This window comes from Egretta garzetta, unplaced genomic scaffold, assembly GCF_000687185.1.
Source record: "Egretta garzetta isolate BGI_Z169 unplaced genomic scaffold, ASM68718v1 scaffold96, whole genome shotgun sequence".
Taxonomy (NCBI): domain Eukaryota; kingdom Metazoa; phylum Chordata; class Aves; order Pelecaniformes; family Ardeidae; genus Egretta; species Egretta garzetta.
The window spans coordinates 144,028-157,100 of record NW_009259965.1 but is presented as its reverse complement, the minus strand read 5'-3'; the positions used below and the strand labels follow the sequence as shown (position 1 = coordinate 157,100).

The following is a 13,073-nucleotide window of genomic DNA, read 5'->3' as shown; positions in this document are numbered from 1 at the left end:
TGAAAACAGTTCCTCATTTATATGGATTGAAAAAATTGCTCTACATTACTCTTATGATTCTGCAGCTGTGCTAGAAGAACTGAAATATGGAAGCTGGATTTGTAAGAAAATATTAACTCACCAATGAATATATTTCTTACATATTTTAGAAAAACAATTAAAAACTGAAGTCCTATTTCAATCAATCTTTCATTTTCCCAGATTCATCAACATTCTTGAGGTGTTCTTGGGACTCACCTGCCTCAAAAGCTTCATATCAAACAGCACAAAGGCGATGTAGAAGAGAGATGCAAAACAATTTAAGAAGTTGAACTGCAATTAAAAATACTTGTAATTAGTACTCAAGCAAAAGTTCAAATGCAGAATATTATCTAACTTAACAGTTTCCTTGACTAAACAGCTTCCATGCAGATGTAAACTATTACAGTTTTTGTTACCATTTTTAAAACTTCTGTCAGAAAAAACTCATTTTCAATATTGGTCCTACTCAGATTTTCATTTGACAAGCTTAATGCTTTCCTAAAGCATGATATACAAAGAAATGTGGATGTTAAAAACACATCATCTTCTACTTAACTTTCATCTTTTGGGAGTTTCCCCACAGGTAATAAAAAAAAAGGGATGTATTAATCTTAATTTAGGGCAATGATTTTTTTTTCCAAATAAATACTTTATCAAAATATACGCATTGGATGATGTATCTCTCAATATGTCCAACTGTGCCTCGATATATGTTAGTTGAGCTTTATGTTTAATCATTTCAAGAGGTTTTACAACCAACAGAAATACTCCCTGCCTCTAAAATGAGACATAATCACAGTATTGCACCTGAAAAATCATAATCAAGCTCTGAAGTAGGAGAAAACTTTTCCTACTTGCTATCACCGCTGGAGCTCACGGATGACAGACACTGGCGAGTGCAGAGAGCCACTCATAGGCTGAAAATGAAACTTGGGGGGGTTTACATCTGACTTTTTTTTTTTAATTATTATTTTATATAAATTTCCTATAGGAAAAAAAGAGTGTGCTATTTTTTGAGAAAGGCAGAGACAATGCTATAAATGATACGTACAAGAGTTTTAGCTCCAGAGATTACTAGTACCAGAAGGAAAACAAGCAAATAAAAAAAAATAATAATAAAAAAGCATGCTGAGTTCAGGGGGGGGAAAAGGGGAACTCTGGAAGAGAACTGAACAATCTTTTCAAAATGGAAACAAAAAGATTAAGTTTCAAAATAAGTCAATCTTTACAACTGCTTTTACTGAACATCTTGTATGGGAATTCAAGATTTACAATACACTTCCTTAGAATCAATGCTGCATCTGGATATACACCTGAAAGAGATACCGAACATACATACACACACGCTATTTGTTCAGAGTCACAAAGTAAATGGATGATTATATACTATAAACTGCATAGGAGCAGACTGATGGACATGTATCTCCAGCCATCTCTGACAGGTTGTTTGAATGTTACTACAGGTAGAAGTTAATACGAACTTTTTAAAATACAGGTTTACCATAAAATCTTGCAAAAAGTGAAAGAAATAGTTCCCAGTTGAAGACAGGACCGCATCAATTAACAGACTTATACATACAGAATTCTAAAGAAAGAAAAAAATCAATACAAATAAAACTCCAAATCTCTATTATAAAAAGAGGCATCTAAAACAGTCTAGCAATTACTGCAACCACGAGAGAAATCCTGTTTACTCTGATATTTGTGCTAGTATTTGGCCTTGAAAAAAACTGTAGGTCAGTGAGGTAATGCTAGAAAAGCACTAATAAAACACATGACAAGTTCTTTTTTTAAATCATTCTAAAAGCTGCTTGTGCTACATACTTACCACTAAAACTTTCAGAATTAAATGATTCTGATATGAAGATTCCAGCCTGTGATTTTCTGAAATACCAACAAAATTATTAATCAGTAAAGAGCAGAAGCACTTACCATATACTAGACACTGATACAAAGCATAAACAGACAATTTTCCTAAACCTAAAAATTACTTAACTAATGGTTTATGGGGAATAGTTCCTTCAACACATCATGGCAAAAAGAATTTACACTGTACCAGTACCTCACTTAACCTATAAAGCTGATCTGATGCACAATACTGACATACATATATTTTTGGCTACAACTCTGGTATTTTTTCTAATGAAAAACTTTTTCCTTTTACATCTTTCTTTCTCAGAAGAGCTGTTTTATAACAGAAAAATTATCCATCATTCTAAACATTTAATAAAGCATGCCTAGTTATTGATTTCTCTTTAGCTGAAAACAAATCCAAAACTAATTGGAATACATTGTGAAAAATAACAATATCAGATTCAATTCAAAACCAGCAAATGCTCACAGAAATATTCCCATCCATCTCCAAGGAATTTAGATCAGACCCTAAGCTCTAAAGCAAGACTAGACTACAGGAGGTTTGACTGATGCATTACTCATTCTAAAACTAAGATTTTCAGTTCATTCAAGATAAACTGTGAGAAGCTGATGTTTGAGAAAGTCTGGTTACTAGAGGGGGAAGTGAATGGGAGATTTCCCATTTCTTTTTGCTATTTTGACAGATTGTATCTTTAAAGCCCTGGCTAAGCATGAGCTGCGTCAACAAAGCTGAAAGGAGAGACTGTTGCCTACAGACCTTGCTCAGGACAGAATAGCAGAGTTCTACTCTGACAAAGTGTGAAGTTGGGCCTGACACATGGAAGATGCACTCAGGGGACTGAATGCAATTTTTACTTACAGCTTTCACTAAATGATCAGTTCTCATAAAAAATGGGTGCAAGAGGTGTGCTTAAAAATACCCCAGATTGTTCCCTATGCTTTGCTAGTTTAGCTGTTTAAGTTAGATCTTAGCTGAAAATATGCCAGGTGGGAAGGGAGGTAGGACACCCAGATGAGCTCTTCATCCTATTCACAGCATGGCAGCATAAACACATTGGATAGCACAGAGAAGGCACAAGCTGTCAGTGTAGAGAGTTACATAAATACTGTTGCTGCTATGAAATGTCAGCTTAAAACAAGAAAAATCTGGGTTAAAAAAATCTTGGGTTACTTGTAAAGGACATTTTAGTCTACTTGATCAACACAACTGGGCATTTTGCATAAAAAACAATTTCTTGCAGTATAGTAAAAAAAAAAGAAACAAAACAGTCAGTGAAACCTAGATACTAATTTAAAAATCATTATTTAAATAAAACCCTTGAACAGTCATAAACAAATCAAGAAGATGCTTGCTTTTACTGTTGCTGCTGTCAAGTTGAATTTGCTGAGCAAATCATTTTGGCATGCATAACCAATCCCCACTTCTACACCTCTTTTATTCTGTCTTCTGCATCAATCTCCCTTTTGCTTAATCTTTCTTAGGTTAATTTTCTGGGCCTCCAGTTTTAGTAATCTGGATTCTGTCCTGTAAATGTATGCCATACTGAGCTACACAAAACACTTAACTTCCCATTAGCTTCATCTATTAACTTTGTCTGAAATTGACTGCACACGTCTGTAAAAGTGATAAAATTCAAAATAAACACTAACATTTCACTATCCTTATGTTAGGTTAAAAAACATAAGGCCCAATCTGTTAAATAAGTCACACACACAAGGAAAACAAGGCAATCTATTATAACGTTCCTCCTCTTCTGAAAGTGCCCAGAGGCAAATATTTTGATAGGGATGCGAAATCTCTGTCTTTGTTATATATATAGCATACACAAACACTCTCATTTAGTTGATGTTTTTAGAATTTGTTCCATTATCTCAGTGCCTCTGTCCTCTGCACAGATGTATCAATAGACTAAGATGTATTCAGCAAACCGAGATTGTGGATGAAGCTGCTGGGACAGTCCCTCCTGCCACCCACCTCTGAGCTCCCATCCTCACAATCTCACCTCACCACTTTTGCCAGCACTATGGCTGATATATCCAAACAAAGAGGTAAATCAGGGAAGGGGGAATTCTGCACTAAAGGCAGAGAGGGGATGATCAGGAAGGTAGAATCACCCCTCTTGATGGCATGCTAGACTCAGACCAAATTAAACCAAACATGAAACTGCACTCAGAACACTCAAAATAAATACAAGAAGTTAAAATGGCCATCTCTTTTACCACACAGTAAAAATCTACTTCAGGAAATTTCTTTAGCTTTCCATTGAACAAGAACTCACAGTAGTGTATTCTACTCGGATTCTAACTTTCAGGAGAAATAAACAACTTTCTTACCCCATGATGTTAAGAATTCAGCAGCATACCGATAGATACGGTTCATAATTTCAATCACAACAGCATATATGATACTGGGCACAAACAGCATCAAGCTGCTAAAAGTAGACTCATTCTCTTCATGATAATCCAGAGCCCACTTTTCCAAGTCAAAGTAAATCATCATCACGTACAGTGAGAAGTAGAGGCAAAGGCACACAAATGGTAAGGACACCAGATAAATCCGTATTTGTCTCTTAATACTTGAGTATACTGGTTCCTCCCTCCCAGTAATGGGATTGATACCCAGGACACCATGGAAGCCCGGTCTTGGTTCTTCAAACTGTCGTTTCATCAACAGTGTCCCCCAACGGTATGTCATGATGGCGCAAATCCGCTTCCAAACTTCCAGTATCACAGTGGACCAGAGCAGGTTGAATGTGGCAAACATCACGTATTTGTCATAGTCTTCCCATGCAAACACATAATAAGGAATCCCAATGACAGCCATGGGAATTAAAGCAAATGTGAAGTACTCTAAGAAGCCAAAGTAAAGAGCAATGGTTTCGCCAAAGTAGCAGCGTATCTCATCTGCAAAGAAAAATGAATCAAGTAAGACTACACTTAGCATAAATGTCAGTATATCAAACTTGACTCTACATGAATCCTTTGGCCCAATTTTTTCTTCTAAATAACACAATGAATATTACTGCTTTTTTGTTCCTCTTCCTCCCATGTTCCAAAAACTCAAGGGTCATTTGAATTTTTTTTATATTATATATATATATATATGCACATAAACATATATACATATTTGACTTCTCTACCATCTGAATATATCTCAATACTTACCATATCAAGATCAGATATCCAGAGGGGGAAAAAACCCAAAACACTAGCATTCTTGAAAACTGAATCTATCAATGAATGGCTAGGACGGCACAGAAGACAAATTTTAACACTGAGTGACACCTAACTATTGAAGCTTCTCCCCAGTATACGTACACCTGGGAAACAAATTTGTTTCAGCCTGCTTAAGGCCAAAAAGGACTAGTTGTGCCTTCAAGGAACTAAAGGACTAGATGGAAAGATATATTGAAATCTTAAATCTTAAACATGTCAGATGGCACACCCAGGCTGAGATATTCCCTTCAGCAGTATTTGTACAATACTTACCATCCACACAGGAGTTTCACTTCTATAGAGGCTAAATGCTGGAGTAGAAGTTATGAAGGACCCTTGGTCTTCTCACACAAACTGAAGAGAAAACTTCTCCAGAAGAAACCCTGCACTTGATTTGTAGTGCAGTAAGGACCCACTTACCTAAAGGTTGATAGCCAACTTTGACTCGGCCATACCAGCTGTGACAGAGCTTTTTCAACTCTTCTCTATCATGCAGTGGGAAAATCTGAATTAGAATACCACTGGTCAATAATCTTCTCACAAGTACTTAGTACTCCTTCAAAGGACAGTGAAGTTGATATAAGCAACAGTCTACGTCATGTACTTAGCAAGACTAAAGTTACTTTGAAATAAATCTAGCATTTAAATCCAAAAACCAAACAAAATGTCTGCATGTTAGTTAAAAATTACCCATTATAGAGAACAGTTCTACCTATTCCTACAAAGACCCTGCTGTCCACTGTAAGAGAGTGACCTTTTACATCTATTATTTCCAGAGGTTTGCAATATAATCAGCTGCAGCTTGAATAACAACAAGTGCTACAGGTCAGAACTGAAATGCCATGTGTAGCTTTGTGGGGAAAGGTCTGGCTCTTACATTTGACGGAAGAAAGGCATAGCAAATCAAACTGACGTAGCAAAACCAAAACACTAAATGAAGATGCATTGTTGTATTAATTATGGAAAAGACACTAAAAACATTTTTGAATGATCAGTTGATGCTAATTCATAAATTACAACACATTAATTGCACACAAATCAAATATTCCACCATTTTTAATAAACTTTGTTGTGAAAAGCAATACTATCTGTGTTGATAAACAATTAACAAACTGCTCCAGAAGTTACAATCATAGAAATATTTAAAAAGAAAATAAATTCAAAAACAGAAGAGGGGAAGCACTGGAAGTTGTGTGATAGTTTTTGACCATTTCCAGTCAGTATCTACTTGACATAACTAGGAAAATACCTTAGCTATATACAAAAATACCAATGTAAACTCCTCTGACATCTACGCTTATTTACATTTCTTGAGCCACTGACATGCACAGATCTATTTCTTCGATGACCAACACTAATGAATAAAGGCACTGTTATTAAAAGGACATACAAGTACTAAAAGAAACTTTCCTAAGAAACTGTAGCATCTCTGCCAACGGACTAGTTCCAGCTATCATAAAAATAGCACTAGCTCTCCTTGCTTCTTTCTCCCATGAAAAGGAAGAGCTCTTGAAGAAAAGAGGAGGATAAATGAAATCAAATTAATGAAATAAAAATTACTTCCTTCCTATTGTGAAATTTATAGGTCTGGAACACTGTTACTCATTCCAGTACTTTTATACAGACACAATCCAAGTATATCGTTATGTAATTTTTAAAAAACAAATATTTTTGTACTAATTATAAAAATAATGGGCGACATCAATATACATTAAAATTATCCAGCTGAAAAGAACATAATGCCAGAGTCTCAGCCTCACAGAAAGACTCAGGTTGGAAGGCTCTCTGGAAGTCATCTGGTCCAACTTCCCGCTCAAAGCAGGTCCAGCTCAAGTCGGGCTGCTCAGGGTTTTGTCTAGTCAAGATCTAAAAGTCTCCCAGGACAGTTATCACCACCTCTCTAAAACCCTGTTTCAATGTTTGATTACCATCATTGTGAAAAAACATTTTCTTAGTATCTATCCAGAATTTCTCTTGGTGTACTGTGCATCCATTGCCTCTTGTCCTGTCAACTGTGGAGCACTGAGAATACAAAGCTGATTAAAAATAGCGAAACTTTGATGTCTGAAGGATTTCTCTTCCATCACAGGAAAATTAAGTTTCTTTTCACCATGAACACTATCCTACATCAACACAGTGAGTTACAGGCAAGAAACTACATTGCTTACCAATTGATTTTCCAGGATACAGCTTTGCCTGAGGATATCCAGGAATCATTTTTTCATCTTTAGCTCTCAAATTTTCAAGTTCATGTTTGATGATATACTGACATTCTGCCATTGTAAGGAAATTGTGATTGTCATCTAAATCAAAAAGAAGGTAGTGTGAAACTGTGCAGCATAGGAAGACAACTCTGGCAGCAAACAACTATCAAATAACCAGAATCAGAAAAAAAAAAAATTCTGTGACAATTACTGCCAACCAACATCCATTAGCAAAACCTCCACTTTTTAAAATAAACGTCTCGGGAAGAAGTTTTCTCCAACTGGCATATGTCAGCCACTGCATTTTTGACCACCCAGGTGAACTAACAGAATGAATCATTCAAGAGATAAAGACACGCCTGAAGTACTAATTGCTGGAGGCTGGCATAGTATACCAGCAAGCACTACATACTCTTGCCCTGCTTGAAAGACTCTTACTCCAGCATCCACTCTTTGCCAATCTCAGAATCTCCACAGCCCTTTCTGCCATACAGTTCCTGAAGTATTTTCATAACGAAAACCAGTAAGATGTCAGGACAAATCTCCTTTTCAGTAAGGATTTCACACCAAGTATCACTGTATCTTGTTCTTTATTGCCCATGTAACATAATGATAAGCCATTTGAGACAATTAGTTCTGATAAAAATACAGAAATAAGGTAAAACAATAAGAAACCTTTCAAAAAATCCCAAATTTTGAAGAGCTATAGCAACAAACCTATTGTCAACCCCATCAGTTTATCATCAAGGAAACAGAGTCTGATGTCCTTGAGATAACAACCAAGTCATTATTTTTTTCGCCTTAAGAGTAAGGAACTATAGGGATAGCCCTAAACACACTAGGTAAGAAGCTAAAACAGCAACAAATGTCCAATACAAAGGACAAGAATACAGTATCAGTTAAACTGGGGAACTAGAAATATTAGTAGGACAACACAGGCTGTGGGGTTTCTTTTGTAGATGATGCATTTTTCACCTCATGTAAGCATGGTCAACTATTTTATCCTCTGATCAGATCTAGACAAAACTAAAATTATATTAGTGTTTAAAAAAAGAAAAAAAGACCAGGAGATACAGCAAAAATTATCTTATAGATTTACAGTAGTTAGAGTTTCATCTGCTACTAGGGAATCTGTTAGCAATGACAGTCAGATTAGCATTAAGAATGTAAAAGCATGAAAAACAGAAATGGCACGTTCACAAGTGATGATTCTTGCCAAGGCTTCCTGATTTCAGGAAAGCAAGGTCACAAAAGAAAAGTCACTGCAACAGTTACTGAACACAGAATCAGTGTTGAAAAAGCTGGCACCAAACAAGCAACAAAACTCAACTTTATTATTGTTTCAGACAGATCCAAGAACCTTTATATTGAAAATGTGGTGAAAGGCATCACTGAAGCAGGCACATGAACAGTATTAGCAAGACTGAACTGAAACTCCAATAGTTACCTGTAGAGCAAAATCAGTTCTGCCACTGTAGGGATGTTAAATACCTTACAGGTAGTACACTTAGAAGAAAATGTTACTGTGTTGGTAGTGGAAAAGGAATGATTTCAGTAATCACGCCCAAATTCCACTGAATGGCTCTGTAGTGTTATTTCATTATTTAATTCTATTTGATGTGTAAATATAATAGAGAAAAATATTTACATTTTCTCCAGCTAATTATAAGATAATAAGCCTCAAAACTGCTCACAGGTGTTAATAAGAAATTAAATTGCTACATTAATTCAAAACATTTATTGTTAATCCTGCACTCGTGTTTATCAACTATTTTTTCTTGTCTCATTTTCAACAAAAATCTTTCACACAAATAAAAGACTATTTGAAGCATACAAAAGCCTAAAGTAAAACACAAGCAAAAAGCAAAAGCTATGTGAAAGAAAAAAAAATTAATTTCATTATATGATCTGAATTTCCATAGGTAAAAATGAGTATTTTTGTCATGGTTTGTTCTTCCTATTTCTGTTCATTGTTACCATTCTATGGAATAGAAAGACTGTGAAAGGTTTAACAGTGAAATTGCTTATAATCTTTAGCCACAGCTTTGCAATGACAAGGAGCCCTAAAATTGCTTACCTGCAAAATCTTTGAAAGTTTTTCTACTGCTGTATGTAAAAGTTCTCATTGAGTTATCATGACATTCCTTCACCAAACCCACAGTTTCAGCTCCCAGCAACAGCCTTAAATGGGAAGCCCCAATGAGATAAATACTTTGATTTCCATTTTCCGTAACCAATGGTTTAACCATCAGTTGTGCACCTTTAAAGTAAAGAAAGGCAAAATAAGGTAGAGAAAACATAAAAAATTATGTCTGAAAAAACTAGTGTTTTAGCATCCATTATGTTGGACATGGTTATCAGGAGCGCTGAAGCTCCATCTTTTTAAGGGCACAGAGAATTAAGGCTTCAATAGTACCTGACATGGTGTTCAGAGTCTTGCAGGGTCACCCCCTGATGTAGCCCTGTTTCTGTGGAAGCGCTCACAGACAGTGAACCGGAACAATGGGGACAGTTTAGATCTACTCCTGTCGTGCTCAGATCATGTAAGAAACCAGTGCTTCCACAAACAGTCCCGCTTGTTTTAGGGAGACTAGACTTTTGAAATAGAAACACCCCCGAGTTATCTAACAGAAGCCTGAACGCAAGTTTTTAGTCACAAATCCAATACCCATGAAAATACTGCTGACCATAAAATATAAGCTACAGCAGCCATAAACAATGCCTTCCTAAAAAAATGTAAATAAAAAAGAAAGTCTAAGGAATTACAAATTAATTAGCCTAACTTCAAATTGTGGAAGCATACTAAACCAAGTAATGCAATATTGTCTTTGTAAGAGCCTAGAAGCTAGCAAAAGATAATTAAAATCCAACATGAATTTATCAAGATTAAGTTGCTTCCCGATAACTTAATTTCATTCTATAACATGGTACCAAGTCTTGCGGACAGGACAGCAGATGCGATGCGTCTTCATTTTGGCAAGGCTTACAACGTTCTCATAAGCAGCAAGAGAAACATGCTTAGACAATTAATATAAAAACTGATATCAAAACTATGTTGACAGACAGGTTATCAGGGCTTCACCACAAAAATGGAAGGACTCCAGAGTTCAACAGGTGTGTGACCTTAAGCCAATATTATAATTAATAACTGCATTAACAGGGTTCAGTTATTACATTTTCATGACACCAGCATGAAGCTCTACTCTTACATAAAATTAAGCAACTTCAAAAACGTGAAATAGAGTGGGATTGGCTAAACAATAATTAAACCACAAACTACCTGAAAGCTAATTTTCTGTAGGTGTTCACATTATTATGACAGCCAATTTGATTTCAAAGCATTACAGGAGATCATACTGTACTCACCTCCACTTGTTTTTTTGTCCGCAATTCGTTTAGTGAGCCATTCTATGGTTTCCTCTTTGGTGCCTTTTGCAAGCTCAATTACTACCAAAGGCCTGAAGTCAGTCTCAAAAGTATCCAAGAAAGACCAGCTTTCCGCCATCTTTTGAGAGCTTGCTAAGTACAAAAACAAAACAAAAATGCCAGTGTTAAAAAAAATACTTGGCTTCCATCTAAAAACCACAAAACTTTATTATAGCGAGTTGCATGTGTCTGTGCTTAACAAAGTGGCAGGTGCCCATTTCTGTGGACCTACTGAAAAAAGCAGTTTGAGTCACCTCTGCAATTGTCCCTTGGCAAGATGCTACCAGTCTTCAGTGGCACTTACGTCCTACTCCCTAGGTATGTATATGTATAGCAAAGTAGTAGTGATAAGAAAGCAAATAAAAAATTAAAACAAAGTAATAAGGAGAAACTATCATCAAAAACAACAGCTTGGAACTTCCTACAGTGTATTTGTCAGCAAATGAAAACATTAACAGAAGAGAATATTAGTCAAACAGATATCTAAAACCAATAAGCTTCTCCTGATAAGACTGTGCAAACACATTATACGTTTAAGCAGGAACCTTCTCAGTTAATCTTGTGAAGCTTTAACCATACCAAGGAAACTTATACCACCTTGGGTAGGTGAGCAGCACGCCTATCATATAGATAGGCAAATTACGCACAAAGCACATAAATGACATGTTGAAAGATATAAACCAAGTGTTCTGTGACAAAGTCCAGCTGCAAAGTGTTGAGCATCACCACTGCTTTATATGTAAATACTCCAAATGATCTAAGTGAACCTTTATAGAATCATTTAGGTTGGAAAAGACCTTGAAGACCATCAAGTCCAACTGGTAACTGCCACCACTAAACCATGTCCCTAAGCACCACATCTACCCATCTTTTAAATACCTCCAGGTACGGCAATTCAACCACTTCCCTGGGCAGCCCATTCCAGTGCTTGACAACCCTTTCGGTGAAGAAATTTTTCCCAATATCCAATCTAAATCTCCCCTGGCTCAACTTCAGACCATTTCCCCTCATCCTAGCATCTGTTACCAGGGAGAAGAGGCCGACTCCCACCTCGCTACAGCCTCCTTTCAGGCAGTTGTAGAGGGCGATAAGGTCTCCCCTCAGCCTCCTCTTCTCCAGGCTAAACAACCCCAGTTCCCTCAGCCGCTCCTTGCAAGTTTTGCTGACATTGTGCCTTCATCTTTTATATAAATGATTCCACAGAGATCATTGTATCATTCCTCATAAAGCAACTGAGAAGTGTTGACATCAAAAGATAACTCTGGTAACTAATGCATTCAGTTAAAAAAAAAAAAAAACAAACCCCAAACCAACCAAAAAAACTATCACAGACTGAATTTACTGGATTTAAAACTGAGGGGAAGGTTTGGTGGTGCTAGGTGGGGATTTTTTTTGTTGGTGGTTTTTTTTTTTTTTTTTTTTTGCTATTAACTTCACTGAAGAACAGATGTTATCCACTGTCTTTAAGCAGTTTCTCCCCTTCCTTTTCAAAGACTGAAATTACTTAATTTCTAAGTAAATTGCCCTAAGGATGCAGTTCAGCTTTTAAAACAGTTATGCTTGTGTGATTCACAGAGAAATCACAATCTCCGGCATTTCATATAAATTATTGTACAAAATACAGTGATACTGTAAACATATGCATATCATAATAAACAAGTCTATTTGCTTTTGACTGGCAAAAAAAAAGCTTTCAAAGACAAATTTCAGTGGAGTTTTCAGTTAGTTTCACTTGCCAGTTCACACGCACAGAACTCTGCAGCATTTGTATTTGCAGCACTGAACCCATGTATGTATGCCTTTAAGAGAAATACGCTCGATTAATAAAGTTTAAAAACATTTCAGATGCACATCTGCATAAGGAGAATGAATCAAGGGAAAACCTAATCAGGGATGATGAGGCACTGTAACTGTGAGTGTCAATGATTGACTACATCGTCTTGAGGAGCCGCTCCACCTTATTGCGTCACTTTTCACAATCTGTTTTTTTTTTTTTTTTAAAAGAGATAACGCCTGCCACACCACGCACACTGCAATTTCTAAAGAACTCAAAAAATGAAAAGCACGAGATAATTATTAAACATTACTAGTTAGTGGTATCACTTCGCAGGGAGGTCACCTTCCCAAAACAGCCTTTGCACGAACAGCGCGCTACGCTCTGTAAGCTTGGCTCCTATCGTTTATTCGGGATCACTGTGCTTGGCGTGGCGACTAAGCAAGAGTTGCTGTTTTTAGGCTTAGTACTACTGAAAACTAGAAGAGGGCCGAAGCGCTCCCTCCAACTTGCGGTTGCGAGGGCCTGCAGCGGAGAGCGGCCGGCCCGGCGCCCAG

At 36.6% G+C, this 13,073-nt stretch overlaps 1 protein-coding gene across 3 annotated transcripts in view; it reads right to left on the bottom strand.

The window, feature by feature from the left end:
* The window catches only part of ANO10 (anoctamin 10), a 123,495-nt gene extending 112,455 nt beyond the window's left edge, over nucleotides 1-11,040 (bottom strand). For all 3 annotated transcript variants that reach the window (XR_004842200.1, XR_004842201.1, XM_035895723.1), the window contains exons 1-8: nucleotides 10,997-11,040; nucleotides 10,683-10,835; nucleotides 9,394-9,576; nucleotides 7,281-7,415; nucleotides 5,533-5,652; nucleotides 4,231-4,800; nucleotides 1,850-1,905; nucleotides 238-312 (exon numbers count right to left, since the gene is read on the bottom strand). Coding sequence is in view for 1 of the 3 variants with exons in the window: in XM_035895723.1 (XP_035751616.1) it covers nucleotides 238-312; nucleotides 1,850-1,905; nucleotides 4,231-4,800; nucleotides 5,533-5,652; nucleotides 7,281-7,415; nucleotides 9,394-9,576; nucleotides 10,683-10,821 (1,278 nt within the window). In the remaining 2 variants the exon portion in view is untranslated. The remainder of the gene's footprint in view (nucleotides 1-237; nucleotides 313-1,849; nucleotides 1,906-4,230; nucleotides 4,801-5,532; nucleotides 5,653-7,280; nucleotides 7,416-9,393; nucleotides 9,577-10,682; nucleotides 10,836-10,996) is intronic.
* Nucleotides 11,041-13,073: the final 2,033 nt, after the last annotated feature.